This window comes from Malaclemys terrapin, chromosome 3 (assembly GCF_027887155.1).
Source record: "Malaclemys terrapin pileata isolate rMalTer1 chromosome 3, rMalTer1.hap1, whole genome shotgun sequence".
Lineage (NCBI taxonomy): Eukaryota > Metazoa > Chordata > Testudines > Emydidae > Malaclemys > Malaclemys terrapin.
In genome coordinates, this window is record NC_071507.1 from 177,327,474 (window position 1) to 177,347,420 (window position 19,947).

The following is a 19,947-nucleotide window of genomic DNA, read 5'->3' on the forward strand; positions in this document are numbered from 1 at the left end:
ATTCTAGTACTTAGTCTGGCCTAGTTTTAAATATCTCCTCCTGCCAGAGTATAATCTACAGTGTTAAGATTCTCATTCGTCAGCAACATCTCAATGAAAGGAAAAACTATTATAAGGCCCATCTTTCAAAACAGCAAATGCTTGATAACAGCCAGCATTACAAGATTTCATTACAGAATGCCTTTAAGGACAGTAGGAATTTGCTGCTCCCATTCATGCTGCTGAAAAGGAGCAGAGCTGAATCCAAACTCTAACTTTCTCCTTAGTGTCGCTGTTCAATGTAGGTGGTGATCCAGGGCACACTTTCACTTGTGTTTCAGCAATTTACTGAATCATTTTTCTGGCATCCCAAAACATGCCAGTCACTTCAGAAGAACAAGTATGGAGAGGAGCGCACAGTCTTGTGGTGAAATGGCACTACCAACGAGGGCAACAGATAGATGAGTGGGGAGGGAAAAGATAAAGGTGAGGATAAAAATCACATGGATCCTCAGTAAGGCATGTCCACTTCTGGATGGTTGGCGTTTTCTGTTGATGCTCTTTCTTCCCCTAGAACAGTGGTTCCCAAACTTGTTCTGCCGCTTGTGCGGGGAAAGCCCCTGGCAGGCCGGGCCAGTTTGTTTACCTGCCGCGTCCGCAGGTTCGGATGATCGCGGCTCCCAGTGGCCACGGTTCACTGCTCCAGGCCAATGGGGGCTGCTGGAAGCAGCGGCCAAGTACATCCCTCAGCCCGCGCCACTTCCAGCAGCTCCCATTGGCCTGGAGCAGCGAACCATGGCCAGTGGGAGCCACAATCGGCCGAACCTGTGGATGCGGCTTTCCTGTCTCAATAATCACAAAATCATTTATAACTGTTTTGCACTTAATAATTGTATTCTGGAAGTAGATACTTTTTATAATGAAGCCTCTTGCCATGAGCCTGGGTAGAAATATCCTAGTTTTGTATTCTTGTGATAACTACACATTGTGAAGAGGAAGAAAAGCGTTTCATTTGCAATCAGAGACTGATCTCGGATGGCAAATAAGTAATTCTCGTATTTTCTTTTTAGGTGGGACATTTTGTTTGAGAAGCACAGCTTTACCTCCAGCAGTGTCTTCACCTCCCAAGCATCCTTTTCTTCATTTGGCTGATTTTTTGCCATGTTATAATGTTTTTTCCCAGGCCTCACAACACTTGATTCATTGTGGACAATAATCTATATTCAAGGGTATAATATAATTAGAATAAGGAACTGTAAACAATTCAACAAGCTGAAGAAATAGGCAGTGAAACGCCAAGTGCTGCAATTTTGAAGTAAAAATGTTATAGCCAAGGAAAATTTTTCACCCTCCTAAATGATGGCCAAAGCACCTCATTAAAATGCCATCCTATTCTTAGATTTAAACTTACATAGTCCTAGTGGTGAACTCTTGACCTCTTAATTAAGATAATGCCATACACTTTGACCCAAATATAATTATAGCTAAACATATTAGCATCATTACAATAAGTTAAGTTGCACATCACAAGTTTCCATTGTATCCCACTAAGATATTCATTACTCAGTCATAAAAATTCAGGGTTCAAATCTGGTAGAAAAGGTCCCCAGTGCACCTCTGATTTTATCTAACCAAAGAAGATTTACAAGGATTCCTATCTTTAGAAATCTAGATGTGCAAAAAGAAAACTGAAAAGTTTTATGACTAAAAGCACATTTGTCATGTTTAGGCTTTTCTGACTAAAGAGGTAGTTAGTTTGCAATGTGGCATATGTTTAGTTATGTTACAGTAAACGGGAGTAACACTGGGCTTTTAGAGTTTATACTGTAAATAATGGCCATCAGAACCTTTATTACTCAGGATGACGACAAGAAAAGAACATAGCTTGACTCTCAGGTCCCAAGATGAACTTTAAGAGCTGGTTGATAGAAATGGCTTGTAAACTGCATTTGATATGGAAATCATCAACACACAAAGCCGGACCACAAAGAGCCATTTTTACAGTCACTTTTCAGAATAAAAATGTATTTTACATTGGAGATAAGTCCCAAAAGATTCCAGGAATTCAGAATTAAGGTTCCAGCAACAACACAAAACCTACTTTATAGCATTTTTGCCTCATCTTTTGTCACATGATTATTAAGGCTGCGGAAGTCACAAGTAAATTTCCCACAAAGTCATGGAAGGGAGAAAACATGGTGGACTCCCCCCCAACTCTCTTTCCATCATTAGGGGCAACTGCAGTCACCTAAGACAGCGTTGCCTGGTTGGCTGAAGGAAACAACATGCTGACTACCTGATTGCACTGACCTTCCCAATTGTGGCCCATTTCCACACCTGACATTTTCAGGCTTCGGGCACAGTACTTTGAGATTAGCAAACAGAGAATAGAGTCAAAACAGCCATTCCCCCCAGGTTTGAACATCTAGTTGGGATACGCTTAAAGCGGCGCTCTAAGATCAGATTTGTCTAAATTAGGCAAGACCACAAGTAACCTGGTCAAAAAAGTGAGCCAGATGTCATGACTCCTTATGAAAAATCCTCTACTTCAGTGTACACAACACAGCATGGCATGCCCTCTTTAAAACCCACTTTTATGATGCCTACAAGAAATTAGCCCACTAAGATTTCCATTTATTTTAAATACATTATTCCGCCGCTCAGAGCTCTAATTTTCAAGAATTACTACATAAACTTATTGATGTCACCCATCTCCTCCAACCCCCACAGCAGCTTGTTACCCCCAGCACCATTCATTGCAGCATGTCTGAAATTAGTTGCTACTCTTCAGAGGAGGAATTGTGGCTTTTTATCTGTATTGTGGGTCACTTTGAACGCTCTTGGGCTCTGTCAGAACAACACCAACACCACTGGGGTATGTGACAACATTTGCACAATAGTATGTTTATGAAAAAACCATACATTTTTCAAATTTAGCAATAACTAAACAAAAAAAAGTTCTCCAACAGAGATCAAATGTGCCAAATCTCAGCCTGAAATTTTCTCCAACAGTTGTAAGTGTCTGATAAAGGATGGACCAAGACAAACTTAGCTATGAAAATACCTAGGATGATGCTTTTAAGGGGCTACTTGTATGATGGAAGTAAACAATTTAATAATTATTGGTATTCCGATTATTTGTATTCGGATTCCAGACCCCACTCTCCAAGTGTATTTATATATATTTTATATATTTTTTTTTAAAAATCAGAACTTATAACATCCAGAACATGCTCTAATGCCAAAGATTCACAACCCTTTGCATTGACTCCGTGAATACCTGCTCTATTTGTATGCCGTATCCTTTCAGGTTTCCGTTGTCCCACGAGGTATTTCGATAGATGTCATCCACTCTGTCTATTAATTCAATCTATGCATAGAAGGGGAACATAAACCATTATTTAGATCCAAATTCTTATCATGTAATATAGTCCAAAATATCCAAAAAAAGCTGTAGCATATGTATCTGTGAACACCCATTTCAAGTCAAAACTGCACCTCATAAAACACGAGTGTTTTATGAGATGCATACTGTTCCAAAAAACATCAGAGCAGTGGTCCACGATGTTTTACAATGTTTTCCTGAAAGTTTTCCATAGTCAAACTATAGCAGACTCTGCCATTTACCATTATTTTGTATAGTGGAGTGGAAAAGCAACATAAGGTTAAGAATAAATCATCTTGGTAAATACTTTATGCGTATGCTAGCATTCCACTATCGCTTTTAAAGAAAAAAAACTAGTAAGTATAGTACTGAGCGATTCTGGTGTTCAGGCTCTCTCTGCTGGCCAATAAGCTATTGCTGTCCTCCTCAGTACATTCGGTGCTGGGGCTCCAGAGCATCTGCTCCTCTCTCCTGGCTCTTTTGTTCTTTATAGCCCAGGCCTCCCCTTCCAAGCAACATCCTTCATCCAGAAATTTGCATGTCTGTTTCTACTGAACAGCACCTCCAAATTCACTCAGGATGAACAGTAGTGTTGTTGGTTGGTTTTGGGATTAGGAGGGTAGGGGAAGAATAGAATCATAAGAACGGCCGTACTGGGTCAGACCAAAGGTCCATCCAGCCCAGCGTCCTGTCTACCGACAGTGGCCAATGCCAGGTGCCCCAGAGGGAGTGAACCTAACAGGTAATGATCAAGTGATCTCTCCCTGCCATCCATCTCCACCCTCTGACAAACAGAGGCTAGGGACACCATTCCTTACCCATCCTGGCTAATAGCCATTAATGGACTTAACTGGATAAATTCATGGAGGTTCTTTTTTAAACTCTGTTATAGTCCTAACCTTCACAATCTCCCCAGGCAAGGAGTTCCACAAGTTGACTGTGCGCTGTGTGAAGAACCTCCTTTTATTTGTTTTAAACCTGCTGCCCATTAATTTCATTTGGTGGCCCCTAGTTCTTACATTATGGGAACAAGTAAATAACTTTTCCTTATTCACTTTCTCCACATCACTCATAATCTTATATTCCTTTATCATATCCCCCCTTAGTCTCCTCTTTTCCAAGCTGAAAAGTCCTAGCCTCTTTAATCTCTCATCATATGGGACCCGTTCCATAATCATTTTAGTTGCCCTTCAACCAAGGGGGTTTCAAATTCTTCTAACAGTAAAACTGAAAAAAAAATACCTAGCGATAGTGATACTTGAAATGTCCCTCCCTTCCTCCTGGCCGAGTTTAGAGTTTAAGGCATTTTGTTTGTAATGTCATTCTTTAAGATCCATTTAATCAAATTTTGCTGGCATATTAGAAGCAGATGTTTCCCTATTCATAGAGACTGTTCCAAACGGCTTTCTTCTAGTGAAATGGACTCCTTCCCTACAAATGAGCTGGCCTTATATATGATCACATTTGTCACTTATTTTGGCTACAGAAGGAGTCAAAGAAGCTAATAAGAGCAGGCCCTTCCTCCCATATGCATTATCTAAGCATTTCTACAGCACCTATCTTTAAAAAGGAGAACAAAGAGGATCTAGGGAATTATAGACCTGCCAGCCTAACTTTGATACCTGGAAAGATATCATAACTAATATTAAACAATCAATTTGGAAGCACTTAGAGGAGAGCAGAGTTTTAAGGAATGGCCAGCATGAATTTATCAAGAGCAAATCATGTCAAACCAACCTCATTTTCCTTCTCTGACAGGGTTACTGGCCTGGCAGATGGTGGAGGGAAGCCATAGATGTGATTTATTTTCATTTCAGTAAAAATTTTGACACACTCAAACTAGGGAAATGTGGTCCGGATGGAATTACTACAAAATGGATGCACAAGTGGTTGAAAAACTTTACTCAGAGTAATTATCAATGGTTCACGGTCACACTGGGATTGCATATCAAGTGGAGTTCTGCAAGGGTCTGTACTGGGTTACATACTATTCAATATTTTCATTAATGAATTGGGTAATGGAGTGGAGAATTTGCTTATAAAATTTCCAGATGGCAGCAAGCAGAATAGGGTAGCAAGAACTTTGGAGAAAAGGATTAGAGTTCAAAATGACCTTGACAAACTGGAGAATTGGTCTGAAATCAACAGGATGAATTTCAAGAAAGACTAAACAAAATGGGGAGTAGTACTGCAGATCTGGATGTTACAGTGGATCAGAAAATTAAATATGAGCCAACAATGTGATGCAATTGTGAAAAAGGCTAATATAATTCTGGGGTGTATTAATAGGAGTTTTGTATGGTAATCAATTTCTCTTCATGGCCACTGAAGGTAGGACCAGTAGTAATAGGCTTAATCTGCAGCAAGGAAGATTTAGGTTAGATTATAATTAGCAAGCTTTCCCTAGTAAGGATAGTTAAGCACTAGAATAGGCTTCCAAGGGACACTAGGGAATTCCAGTCATTGGAGGTTTTAAATAACAGGTTAGACAAGCAATTGTCAGGGTTGATCTAAGTATATTTGGTGCTGCCTCAGTGCAGAAGAATAGATTAGTTGACCTCTCAAGGTCCCTTAGGGCCCTCCATTTCTATTATTCTATCTAGGCACCAGACATAGATTATAAAGACAGTGAGGACTGTCCAGAAGGTCAAAACATGGAACTTGAGTGGATCTGTTAGTAATAAGGAGCCAGTCTAGGTTGCAAAGCATGGACACTAACGTGTTCTCTCTCATCTCATGGCAATGAGACAGGCTACAGTGCTGTGCACCAGCTGTAGCATCTTTAGAGCTAGTTACAGTAGTTCAGCCTACAGGTGACATTTGTCTGTTCTACTTACCTTAACTACAAATTTGCAAATGGCAACTCCATACTAAGCTACTGTGACATTATCTGAAAGAATGTGCTAATTGTGCACTAAGGCAAAGGGGAGAATATGGTACACCCTGTAATATACTAGCAGCCAGTCAGGAGTTAGGCAGGTAGAAAATGTTAGAAGTTACACACCTTGTACAGTAATGATAGTTCTTCAAGATGGGTGTCCCTATGGGTGCTCCACTGTAGGTGTGCTTGTGTCCCTGCACTGCTGATTGGAGAACTTTGGTTGCAGTGTCCGTTAGGCCCACACATGCGCTGTCTCCCCTTGTGCCCCGCCACGAAGCTCGTCAGCATGCATGGGCTAACTCCCCTCAGTTCCTTCTCTACTGCAGAACCATTGACAAGGACTCCGAAGCAGAGGGGAGGTGGGTGGGTTGTGGAACCCCACAGGGGCACACATCTTAAAGAACCATTGTTACTACACAAGGCAAATAACTACTTCTTCAAGTAGTGTCCCTCTGGGTGATCCACTGTAGGTTGACTCCTAAGCAGCATTCCCACAGGAGGGCTGGGACTTTGGAGTTGGGTCAGTTACAGATGACAGCACAGTCAGGCCGAAGATGGCATTGGAAACGGAGTCCCCAGTGATCACATAGTGTTCTGTGAAAGTGTGGACTGATCCCATGTCACCGTTCTACAGATCTCTGAGACAGGGACATTCTTGGAAAAGGCGATGGATGAGGAGATTGACCTTGTGGAGGTGTATGAATAGTATCTGGAGGGGTCATATTGCGAACTTGGTAACATTGTCTGATGCAGTTGGAGACCCACTTGGAGAGTCTTTGGGCTGATACTGCTGAGCCCTTCGATCTTTCCGCAATAGAGAGGAAAAGTCTTGGGAACTTCCTGAAAACCTTCATCCTGTCCAGACAGAAGGTAAGGCCTCTTTTGACATCTAGAGTGTGTAGTATAGCCTCCCTGTTGTGTCGGTGAGGCTTGGGATAAAAGGTTGGAAGGTAAAATATTGATTCATGTGAAATAGGGAGGTTAACTTGGGAGTGAATTTCAGGTGTGGTCTGAACGTAACCTTGTCATGAAAGAATACCATGTAGGAGGGATGTGCCATCAGAGCCACTAAGTCTCCTATTCTCCTAGCCGAGGTGATTGCTATCAGGAAGGCTGTTTTCATTAAGAGGTATGTAAGCGAACAGGTGGCCATGGGTTCAAAAGGAGGCCTAGAAGTCAATCCTTTCACATACCAGGTTGAGGTCCCATGTGGGAGTAGGAAGTCGAGGTTAGGGGAAGAGGTTAACTATATCCTGGAGGAACCTTTTGATGGCTGGGTGTGACCACACTGAATACCCCTCTAGTGGTTGGTGGAAGGCTGTTATAGCTGCTAGGTGTGCTCAGAGAGCACTGATCTTTTTAGGGTCAGTGCATAGTCTAAGATATGAGGAAAAGTCATGGAGTTGGAGGCAGTGTTTGGCTGATATTTGTAGGCTGTTTGGAATGGTCTCTATGAGTGTGGCCAGGGAGAGAAATCTGTGTTGAGGTAGGAGAGCTCTGGCCTGTAGCGAGTTGAGGTCAGCCCCTATGAATTCCAGGTGTTGCACTGGATTTTTGGCCATTGAGCTGTAAATCCAGTTCTGTAAACAAATGCATTGTAGGTTTGGTGATTCAATGAATCTCTTGGAGAGACCAGTGTCTGAGGAGGCAGTTGCCCAGATAAAGGTAAATTATGATCCATTGGGCGTGTAAGTGTGCAGCCACCACTGAGAGAACCTTGGAAAATATTCTCAGGGCTGATGATAGACTGAAGGGGAGTACCCTGTACTAGTAATGGTCTTGTCCTAGAATGAATCTGAGAAATCATCTGCGAGTTCTCCCTCTTCCAACACTGGAATGACCATTGCTAGAGTGACTATCTTGAATTTTTGAGCTTTGACAACCTTATTGAGAGCTCTGGGGTCTAGTACAGGTCTCCAACTTCCTTTCTTGTTGGGTATTGTGAAATAGCAAGAGTAGAATTCTTTGCCCCATAGATGTTGAGGTACTAGTTCTAGGTCTCCTAGCTGAAGGAGACTACCTACCTCTTGTTGTAGTAAACTCTAGTGAGAAGGGTCCCTGAAGCAGGTTGTTGTGGAGGGGGCAAGGAGGTAAAATGAATAGAGTACCCATTGCGAATGATCTCAAGGACCCATTGGTCCGATGTTGCACGTTTCCAGGTGATGTTGAACACTGCCAACTGGTGGCTAAATGGATGGATAGCGGTGGTCGGTTGTAGCTGTTGGGGGAAGTGGTCTATTGACACCTCGACCAACGTGTCAGAATTGTTTGGACGTAGAAGGCTAGGGTGAGAAAGATTGCAGGCCAGATGGTTACACCTCGAAAATTTATTCTTTTTCTTCTGCAGCTTGTAGTAGCATTGATTCAGATATTGGGAGGTGTGTGGTTTGTGCTGCGGCTGCGGACTAAACGTCCTCTTTTGCCCTGGTACGTAGATACCCAGCAAATGGAGAGCAGCTCGAGAATCTTTCAGGATGTGAAAAGAGGCATCAGTCTTTTCCATGAAAAGTTTAGTGCCTTCAAAGGGAAGGTCTTAGACGGTTGACTGTACCTCCTTCGGGAAGCCCGAGAGATAGAGCCATGATGCACGTCGAATCACTACTGCCGTGGAGATGGACCTTACCACTGTGTTGGCTGCATCGAGGGCAGATTGCAGCATTGTTTTTGCTACTAACTGTCCCGCCTGAATAATGAATTTGAATTGGTCGTGGCTGCTCAATAAAATCATTCAGTTTTGAATAATTTATGTAGTCTTATTTTGCTGTCAGGGCTTGGTAATTGGTGATTTGAAACTAAAGTGTGGCAGAGGAGTACTCCTTCATCCCCAAAACGTCCAAAACGCTTCCAGTCCCTACCATAGAGAGTGGACCTCATCAGTGGGAATTAACAGCGTCAACCACAATGGAGTTGAGTGGATGGTGGGAGAAGAGGAACTCAGTCTCCCATGCTGGGACATAATATTTTTTGTCTGCCTGCCTGCAGGTCAGTGCCACCAACCCTGGGGTCTGCCAGATGATTCTTGCTGGGTCCAGAATGGGTTTGTTAATGGGTAGGGTGATCTTTGAGGAAAAGGAGGAGTGGAGTATGTCAAGGAGACAATGGTGGGTGTCCTTGACTTCCTCTAGTGATATTTGGAGAGTGTCCGCCACTCTTTGGCCAGGTCCTGGAAGAGGCATTTGCCAGAGACGGCAGGGAATGCATGACAGCCTCATCCGGGGCGGGGAGGAGGATATGGTCCTTGGGGTCACTTCTTGCTCAGCAGCGCCCTTGTGTTCCTCCATGATTTCTTCCGGAGGTTCCAAAGCCTGGAAGCTGCAGCTGAAGGGATGTGCCTCAAGGGTTCTTGGATGGGGCTGGAAGCTCAAGAGGCATGGTGGCAATATGCAGCCCAAGGGTCCCAGTCTGGCCACTGGGGTGCTGGTGGCATAGAGGTCAGTGATGGTGTCCAAGGGTGGCCATACCAAGATGGTGGTGGTGAGGCCATGGGGGCATGCTCGAGGACCCTGCTGTTACCAGCTACTGTAAAGGAGCCTGGGAGTACTGTGATGCCAGCTCATCAGGTTTGCTATGCGAGCCCTGACTGAAGAGCAGGAGAGCACGTCAGGGCAGCAGGGAAGACTCCCATGCCATTTAAGACTCGCTGCGGCAGTTCCAGCACTGAGAAGAGACGAGACTCTGGTACGTCCAATACATGGAGGTTCCCAGAGTCTCAGAATTCTGGAGGTACCGACTGACCTAATGCTGTTGGCAGTGCCCAGGGGGAATGGAGATCTTGTCCATATAGGTCATTCTCATGCCCAATGAGGCATCGATGGTGGTACCGATGTAGTATTGCATACCAGGAATATCTTTTTAGAGGAGTGCTTACTCCTATCCTTATCCCTTGGTGCCGTTGACTCGATGCCTGTGCCCATCAGGTTCATGGACTTGTCAACAGTACTTGCCACAGAGGACTTTCGAGAGTCATGGGTACTGGTCTGAGATGGTCTTGGTGCCGACAGTACTGAAGATACAGAGCCACAAATGCTTTTCAGCGTGCTATCTCGGGGCTCACTGTAGGGACTTCCCGCTCTCTTTTTCGAGGATTAGTAAGAGAGGTCAGTGGGGCTTATTTCTTCAACCCAGAGCCTTTAGATATTGAGGGCTGTGGGGAAGACTCACGTCTGCCAGGTGATTCGTGGTGTGGATCTGGAGAGCCGCCTCCATGAAAATAATAATCTTTCTGAGCTCTCTGTCTTTATGAGACCAGGGCCTAGCTGCTGGCAGAGATCACACTTTTCCTGAATGTAGCCTTCCCCGAGGTCGCAAATGCACAGGCAGTGCTGGTCTGTGACAGGGATAGCCTCTTTGCAAGAGAGGCACTTCTTGAAGCCCGATGAACCACACATACCCATTGGGGGAAGGGTCCCCAACGGGGGGAATAGTCTTATTTTATTTTTCAGATTTTCAGGGAGAAAAGATAAGAAAAAGGGAAAATGCTACAACTACAACTAAGAACTAGGAGGCTAACTACAGAGATGCAAATCAAAAGCAATGGTCCCAACAGACTGCAAATAGTTCCATCCCTAGCCGGGGGCGGTTGAGAAGGAACTGAGGGGGGTTAGCCAGCATGCACTCACTAGCCTTGTGACGGGGCACGAAGGGAGACAGTGCATTGCGGGCCTCGGAGACCCTGCTACAGAAGTTCTCCGGTCAGCAGCACAGAGATGCAAGCACACCTAGGGACACTACTCAAAGAAGAATTGTCTGTTGCACTCATGTTTATTCGTACAATGAATTTGGGTGGTCTTATTTTGATACTTCTTTAAGAAGTGCACATTTTTCTTACCACAGAAGTTTATCGGGTTCTTCCTGATATTTCTAGCTGGTTAGAAGGGAGAGATGTTCTAGATTTGCTATAAATAACTATGCAGGAGGCTGGCTGTGAACTACCTATCCTTTTGGACAGAAGTGTTACACAACTGGAAAAATAGTCACTGTTGGTAGATTTTAAATGAAGAGCTTCACGATAAACAAGCCAAACAACAACATAAATTAATGCATCTGTATGATTCTACAAAGTTAGAGTTAAAAGACAATTCTTAGAGAAAATCTTAATATGTAACCCATTTAGGGGGGATGGGGATGAAAGAAGTTAGAAGAGTTGCTTAAAAATATTCTGCTCAAAGATTTATTTAATTGCAGCATTAGCCATCAGTGCAAAATAATTTCTTTTAAAAAACTTAATTTAACACTCCTCAAGGTAAACAGCACTCAGAGTTCACCATTAAATACAGCACCAGCTAGCTGGTAGCTAGTAAGCTAGCTTTCTAACTACTATAGCACCAGCTTCCAGCTGCAGTGTATCTGCTTGCGTGACTTCTTCTAGCAAACAATAACAGACTGTCACATACTTACTAAGTAATTAATAGTTGTGCTTTCCTCCCCGCGGCCCATATATTTGAAGAAGCGATGATCTGCCACCACTAATATCTTGCATGTGTTCTTGGAGTGGTCTGCAATGGCTCTTTTCTCCCGAAGGATGTTCACTGATTTGAATGTTGAAGTGAAAAACAAATATATCAGACACACACATTCCTTGACAATTAATAACATCTTTAGTTTCCATTTGATAACGTGATTAGTTGGGGTTTGTTTTTTTTTTTTTAAAAGAGTAACCCCTCTGAAAGCATAAAAAGTCTTCCTAATACTCCTCCAACCTATTTGTTCTAGGAAAGTAGTGAAGAACAGTGAAACTGTACAGGGAAAAAGTAAAACTAGCTTTATTTCTCCAGCCAGTCAACTAAGCCTTTCACATCATTTTCCCCTTAACCAAACCTCCCATCTAAACCCGCCATGTTCTACCAATCCCCCTTCTGGCAGAGAAGGGCTAGATCCAACTCTACATAGAGTCAATCATGGCTCAAAAGACTCTCTAGAGAAGAGAACTAGATGCCATATAGCCTCTCTTTGTACATCATAAAGAGACAAAAGCAAGGCACAATCCCATAAAGCCATTTTCAGGTGACCTTTAAAGCAAAACGGGTAACTATTAAATCATTGTAAAGGTGAGGGACTTGTATTGGTCAGTTCTGTGCTTTGAAGGAGCCAAATATCCTTTCTGAGCATCCTCCTTCCCCCAAATTGATGATGGCCTTTGGTGGTGTGTTTGCCCTCCCCTGCAACGATGAGTTTTAAAAGTTATAAAGTGATATAAGAGAGATAGCAAAGTAGACAATTTTCTAAACATGAAAGCCTCATGGCCAGATACTAGTCTTACATTACTACGTAGCTATATGAATAGGTTTCAAGCATTTCACTCTAAATAGCAGGATGCTCACCTTCATTTAAATGGCTGCCCTCTAGTCCTTCGGGCAGTAATTCTTCTTCCTTATGTTTTAAATAGCCACATACTTTGGGGGACTGTAAACGTGAGAAATCCTTAATATCTTCAGATCTGTAGACCAAGAGTCTTTCATCTTGAGTATTATCAATATACCTCCAAAGTGGCTAAAAGTAATACAAGAAATGCAAGTGATTTAGGTATAGTGTGCATGCAAGGGCTTCTAGGATTCTACATATTTAATAAATATGGCCAAAAAGTCCCACTAAAAATAGCCACAGCTGTGTACATAGAACTCAGGGCCTTGTCCCACCTACTTTACTCACACAAGTAGTTCTACTGATTTCAGTAGGACTATTTGCATGAATAGCACAAGCGGGATTCAACTCCTTACATTGAGAAATGGTCAACAGATAAAAAAAATTCTTAGATCTTCTTAACTGCCCCATGGGCAAAGCAGCAGCAGCCATCTACATCTTCATCAAAAGGAGGGGAACTATGCAGCCACTTTTGAAGCTTTAAAACAGCACTTTCAAAAAAGTTTATTTGTAAGAAAAGAAAGCTGAGAGGTCTCTCCTCGCACAATGGTCCTAAGAACTGCAGGGGTGGGCACAGGTAGGAAATTTACTACTTAGAACCCTGCCTCATTCAGTATAAGCCATAATAGATCATATGGAACACATGAGTGCACACCTGCATATTTCATGAGTCCACAGGTACTTCATGTGCAAGTTCAGCCTCCCTTCCCAGTAGCACACTGGGAGATAGTTATTAAAACCCCCTTTTAGTAACAATAAATTACTGTGCCTGCATAAAGTATAGTTTTTTAAACTCTCATAACTCATCTAAATTAATCCCAAATTTTCACAGGACATATTAAGGAAAAAAGAAAAATGTGTTGTTAAAAATCAGTCTAATCTAATTTGGGACCACAAACACTAAAATGTCTTAATCATAATCACATGGTGTCACTGCAGTGCAGCATTAAGGCTGTTTGGGTACCCTGACTGTGCACTTCCCTTCCTTAACATGATTGGATTTCTTTCAAGTTTATAAACCCAAAGTTAAACTCTTGGTTTTGAGATAACTGCAATATCCATAGAATGTGTTTTACCCCAACTTACTAATATGTATGGTCAACCTCCATACTCTTAACATACTTTTTGTCTGGAAATATACTGCATAGAAACAACTCTTTATGGAAGTATTTAATAGTCTATTTGTGAGATATTTATAGATATTCCCAGCGTTATGTCAGAAGCTCAAAACAGTACAAGAATGAAATACTAGATTTTCAAACTAACCCTGGAGAAAAAAAAGTTTAAGTGCCAAATCCAAAACGTTAAAAACTCCCCAAGTCCCTTCTTATGTAGGAGACAGGCACAGCACATTACTAGAGAAGACATTGGTATGTCTCTAATGTTACAAATGTTACCCAACTTACTTTTTAAAAGCTTTTTCTTGTTTGTCAGATACAAATCTTTACTATGGAGGTGAAAAGCCTCAGAGTTTTAGCAAATGTTCCTTTACATTTAGATGCAGAAATAACTTATCAAGGCTCATCTCTAAGAATCTGACAAACTCTGCTCCTTTTTAATTGTAAGGTGTAACTGGGATGACACCGGACACATATATAGATGCAGCGAAGTCTATATAAGGAATAAGTTTATATTAAAAGAATAAAATTAAAACTTAGTATTCTAAAGTAAATTTAGTCAGTCCATATTACATGGATGACAGGTTACATTGCTGTTCTTCAACCACTTTTCCTTGGTCAATACAAATGTCATTTTAACTGATATATCTTAAGAGGGCACTAAGAGCATAAAGAGTATAAAAAGAATGTACTTAATTTTGACACCTCCTACTTCTGTATTAGTGAACAAAGCAAATAGCACATTAGAAAACATGCATTGTTCAAAAATGCTTCCCCAATACGAAAACAAAACTTTAAAGTGGGTACTCACTCTTCTGCATAAATGAATCTAAGATAGTAAATCCTAAAGTGGTTTTACCAGATGCCCTGGACCTTGTAGTTACCCCACACTTTTAAAGTGCTGGCACAACACACACTGAGCAAACAGTGAGCTAGAAGGAATTCATGCACATCAAAGGATTCCACTGAGGATATAATTTATTGATGATGTTCAAGTCGTTTGAAGTACAGTAGAACCTCAGAGTTACGAACTGACCAGTCAACAACACACCTCATTTGGTACTGGAAATATACAATCAAGCAGCAGCAGAGACAAATATATATAAAGCAAATACAGTACAGTATTGTTAAATGTAAACTACTAAAAAAAGGGAAAGCAGCATTTTTGTCATAGTTAAGTTTCAAAAACCTACTAAGTCCGTGTTCAGTTGTAAACTTTTGAAAGAACAACCATAACATTTTGTTCAGAGTTACAAACAACCTCCATTCCCAAGGTGTTCATAACTCTGAGGTTCTACTGTAATGATAAGTTGTTTGTTACACCATCAGATTGCCAAGATGCCTGTATGGCCTTATTTTCAGTATTCCTGTGTTGTAGTCTACACATTTAATGGCTCACAAATTTTAATAAGGAACATTCTGCTTTCCTACAAACAATTTCTCACTGTATATTTACATAAACATGCTGCATTCAGTATGGAACAACAATCTGTTGCTTCTGCCAGTACTTAGAACCATGCATTTTTCAATACGACTGTGTGGAAAAGTAACGCTTACAAAAAATCAGTCAGAGCCCATCCCTCCAAAAAATGTTTTTTTCAGCTACAGAAGTGTAGGTGGCTGGGGTGGCAATAGGGAAATAGTATTGTTTTTCATCAAAGATGTTCCTATTTTCTCAATCTTGTTTTCACAGCAAACAGTACCTCTACATTGTATTCTTCGCCATCAGTGTTGATTCTTACAGTAAAGTCTTCGTCGCCTATGTGCGCTGTAACCTTGGAATTGTGTTCACCTTTAAATGTAGATGAGAAAAATTAAGTTAACTGATGTGACAACTGACTGATCTATTTAGCAAATAGCATCCCCTCTTCTTAAATCAATACTGCTTTCTCTGTAAAGACCAGAGTAGTTTTCACTCTAAAGCCCTGTGCTATGCTATCAGGAAATCCAGGGAGACATGTTAAAACACAGTCTCCAATCCAAAAGTGATGTGCACTAGGATGCCTTTTTTTTAGGCAAAGGTGGTCAGAGTGGCCCAGGGGATTAGTAATGGGTTATGGAGCCTTTTACCAACATAAACAATTAACAAACATCATCATACTCCAGGGATTGGCAACCTTTGGCACGCAGCCCACCAGGGTAAGCACCCTGGCGGGCTGGGCCAGTTTGTTTACCAGCCGCGTCCGCAGGTTCAGCTGATTGTGGCTCCCAGTGTTTGCCATCCCAGGCCAATGGGGGCTGCGGGAAGTGGCGCGGGCCGAGGGATGTGCTGGCCGCCGCTTCCCACCGCCCCCATTGGCCTGGAGCAGCAAACCGTGGCCAGTGAGAGCTGCGATCGGCCAAACCTGTGGACGCGGCAGGTAAACAAACCAGCCTGGCCCGCCAGGGTGCTTACCCTGGTGGGCTGCGTGCCAAAGGTTGCCGATCCTTGCCATACTCAGTGGATGTGCCAAGATTTAAGACTGGGCAACACTTTCATCCAGAAGAGTCATCTATCCAGACCTGATTTGAGGCATTTTATCATGATAGCGACGTTGCACTGCCACTAGCTGGGCTGTTCTTGTTTTGTGAAAAGGACTTCAGTTCCTAGTACTGTAAAATCCAGGATCTCAATGGGAATTAAAGTCAACACTCATTTTTAATAGAGCAGAAGCCACAGTGGCCATAGTGTGTATTTTTGTAAAATACATCTTGATGATTTTCAAAGCCAGATTGTAAGCCCTTATCTCAGTACATGCAGCACCAGCCTCACAAAATTGTCAAGAAAATTGACCGGCACAGGAACAAAATCTACCACTCTGACCACGCTTGAGGACAATGAAAAAGCAATGATACACGATTCACCATGGGCCAGCAGATTTTGACAAACTATGCTACTCCCCAACAATGATGTACAGTCAAGCTCATACTAACCAACTACATGTCCAGTGAAGAATTCTTGCCATTGTACATGATACTCCTTTTCCTTGCCTTTACCGTCCACTATTAGTGCTTGAAAGTTTTCAGAAAAGTGTTCAGCTGTTGACGTTAGGTATAATTTAAAGTGCCTGTAAAATAAATTTACTTCCATTTAGTTTTAAGTGAACCACGCATAAGGAAACAGACATCAGCCTCTTGTTCTACTGAAATCTCTTTGGATGTGAGAAGACAATGACTCTTCAATTAATAAGATACAAAAATATATGCTATTTGTCAGAATTACTGTATGACAGTACTTTTCTAAGAGCCATTTATAACATCTGTAGTCAATGTTTATTAACAAGAAAAAAATGTTCTTTTTTTTTTTTCCTCCAAAGTTAATATATTCAGCCACCCTTGCCAAAAGGTATTCAAACAAGGCTGATTTCTTCTGCATTCTTCAGAGAAAGCCAGACCAGAAGATTTAACAAAACAGGTCAATGGTAAGTAATAAGATATACCCCAATGATCCCATTTCCTGAAATATGTCCAGAAAACCTTGACAAAACTTGGCATCCATAGCCCTTAATGGAAAACCTATAGCACATGGAGTTTTTATCTTGTCTGCCACCAGTGTAACAGATTTTGGGGTATATATCAGCAATTATCCTTGGGATAGAACCGGCAGTATTTTGAAGTGTTTGTTACAATGGAAGTGGAAAATGGACAAGGTATCAAGCAATATAAAATAGGAAAATGGGAGATTTTTATCTATTTACTCTAGTATTTTGCTCTCATTCATGTTCTGTGCCTCCTGCCTCAGATGGTGGTAGAAAATATGCATACCAACTTATGTGATGCTGTATATCATGGTAAATCTTAGTTGTGGATTTCTGGAGGGGCCGGAGGAGGGGAGATGAGGAGACTGCCTGACTGAATATGATCAGTCTACACCTTTTAGCAGGAGATGATTCTCGCTGCATTTCAAGTTCAGAATTTCAGTGTTTAGAAAGCTAGGAGAGATTTTTCCTCAGATGGTCAAATTACTGTCTCCAACGCCCTTGTTCCTGGCCTCATTCCATCTCTCTCTCTCTCCTCCCCCCCCCTCACCCCCCCAATCTTTCAGAGCCCAGAATGTCTTCCCAACATTTCTGTAACAAACTGAGAAATGCTTTGTGGAATGGGGCCATCTACACACAATGTGAGCAAATGGACTAAGTCCCCATAAACACCAATTCTCAGGCAGCACAACATGGTAGCCACAGACCAAAATACACAAGGAGACAATGAGCCTTTCAAGAAATGTAAGGCAGGCAAAAGTAGTGGAGGGAAGCCAGAATCTGAAGAAAAAGCAGGATCCAACCCAATTAATGAAAAACTAAGGTAAACAATAAAATGAAGGAAATCTCAATCATTGCTTCTTTAATAACAGAGGAATACAATATAGTTAAATAATCTTCCATTCTCTTGGTCTCTGTGAAGCAAATCACATAACCATGCATATCATTGACCCATAAGAATTAGCCAATCGTAACAGCAAATGCAAAAGGCATTTCTGTTTTGGCAATTATATAATATTCATTTCAAAAGGTAAAAAAAATCACATAGAATAGAAAACGAATATTAAACCAATATTTGCCACTGATGATTTCATTACCTACGCAAGGCTGAAAAACTTAAGAGTCTCTCTATATGCGATTCTGGCTGGAGGTCCCTTTTCCTTAATGAGTGTTGTTGGATATTCGACAGAGAGAGGATGTCATAATCTGAGAGCACGGATTCAAGCCTCTCTGAAATAGATATGGAGACAGTTTATAACAGTTTCAAGAGGATAATACACATTAAAATTAAACAATTATTATAGCATCCAGCTGTAACATATATTACAGATATTCCAAACTCTGCAATCCATTTTAATTTTAGAATAATTATAGTGTATTCCTGTAAAGGTGCTTTTTATACAGTCAGTGAGATGTTACAGTATGTGACAGGCACGGTTAAATTCTCAGTTAATGAAATGTGTTCTAGTGGGAAGGTCACCAGACAGGTTTAGGGGGGGCTGCAAGTGCGGGGCCGGCATTAGGGGGTGGCAAGCAAGGCTTCGGCTTCAGACAAGCCTCACAAGTGAAAAATAGACTCAAGTATCACCCTGAAATGTAAGTAAAATATTTATATTCCAATTGATTTAATTTATAATTATATGGTAAAAATGAAAAAGTACGCAATTTTTCAGTAATAGTGTGCTGTGCAGGGTGGATTTGATTTCAATCAAATTGATTTAAATCACTAGTCAGGAAGACTCTATTTAATCATGGATTTCAACATAAAAGTGCATTCTTGTTGGTTGTTATAACCTTAATACATATTCTTCACAACTCAGAGATAGATATAGGTTTCATTTTTAGAAGGTACACACTATATATTTTTAAGTGATTTGTTTTGAAAACTTTTCAGATTAGTTTTATAGTTATATCACAAAATGAATGATTGTTTGGTTATTTCATTTACCAAACGTAATTGAAGCAGATATTTATGAAGTCATTGGGGAGGTGAACCATCTCCATTTCAACAGGTTAATCATTAATATTTGGAGGATTTTCTTGCCATGTTGTATTAGGAGAAGAACATCACCAGATTGACATTTAAATTGTTTTATTTAACTAAAACAACAACCTTACGTATTCTGGATTTTTTTTCTTCAATAGCAAACATATAATATTTTAACAAAACAAGCCTATGAATTTTTGAATTTAGTTAAACATTCAAGTTTTTTAAAGTCAGGTTTGTTTTTGTTAAATTTGTTTTTAACTAAAATAGTTAAATGATTTTTTTTTTTTTTTTAAAGAAACAAAAGTTAAATCAACTATGTCAGCCAGGTCAACATGAGAAACTTAAAATATTGGCTTCTGCAGCTAACTCAGTCGTCTTCACCTTCATTTTCCTGCTTGTTCAGAATCTGGAAAAGAAAAACAAGCTTTTCTGCTTTTTCAGGTCCCAAATGATTTCTCAATTTGGAATGAATTAGTCCAAAGGAAGAAAAATACTCTTTCTACACCGGCAGAAGAAGCTACTGCTGTTAAAAGTGAGATTATCACTTCAACAGTCGCTGAATCCAAGTGCTTAAGTGACTTCCAACAGTTCACTGGTGTGACTTTCTTTAAAACATCATCAGCAAACAAATTTCTTGAATGGTTCTTATTCCCAAACTGGGTCTCTTTTATGGCCTGCTTAGGGTTACCATATTTCAACAATCAAAAAAGAGGACGGGAGGAGCCCCGCCCTAGCCCCGCCCCTGTCCTGCCCTAGCCCCGCCCCTGTCCCTTCCA

At 41.2% G+C, this 19,947-nt stretch overlaps 1 protein-coding gene across 1 annotated transcript in view; it reads right to left on the reverse strand.

Annotated features, from left to right (window-relative positions):
• The window catches only part of ADAM17 (ADAM metallopeptidase domain 17), a 65,227-nt gene that overhangs the window by 19,100 nt on the left and 26,180 nt on the right, over positions 1-19,947 (reverse strand). Inside the window, exons 2-8 of the mRNA XM_054022609.1 lie at positions 18,279-18,411; positions 16,637-16,770; positions 15,427-15,515; positions 12,566-12,734; positions 11,643-11,773; positions 3,260-3,349; positions 1,083-1,196 (exon numbers count right to left, since the gene is read on the reverse strand). Of these exons, the coding sequence (XP_053878584.1) occupies positions 1,083-1,196; positions 3,260-3,349; positions 11,643-11,773; positions 12,566-12,734; positions 15,427-15,515; positions 16,637-16,770; positions 18,279-18,411 (860 nt within the window). The remainder of the gene's footprint in view (positions 1-1,082; positions 1,197-3,259; positions 3,350-11,642; positions 11,774-12,565; positions 12,735-15,426; positions 15,516-16,636; positions 16,771-18,278; positions 18,412-19,947) is intronic.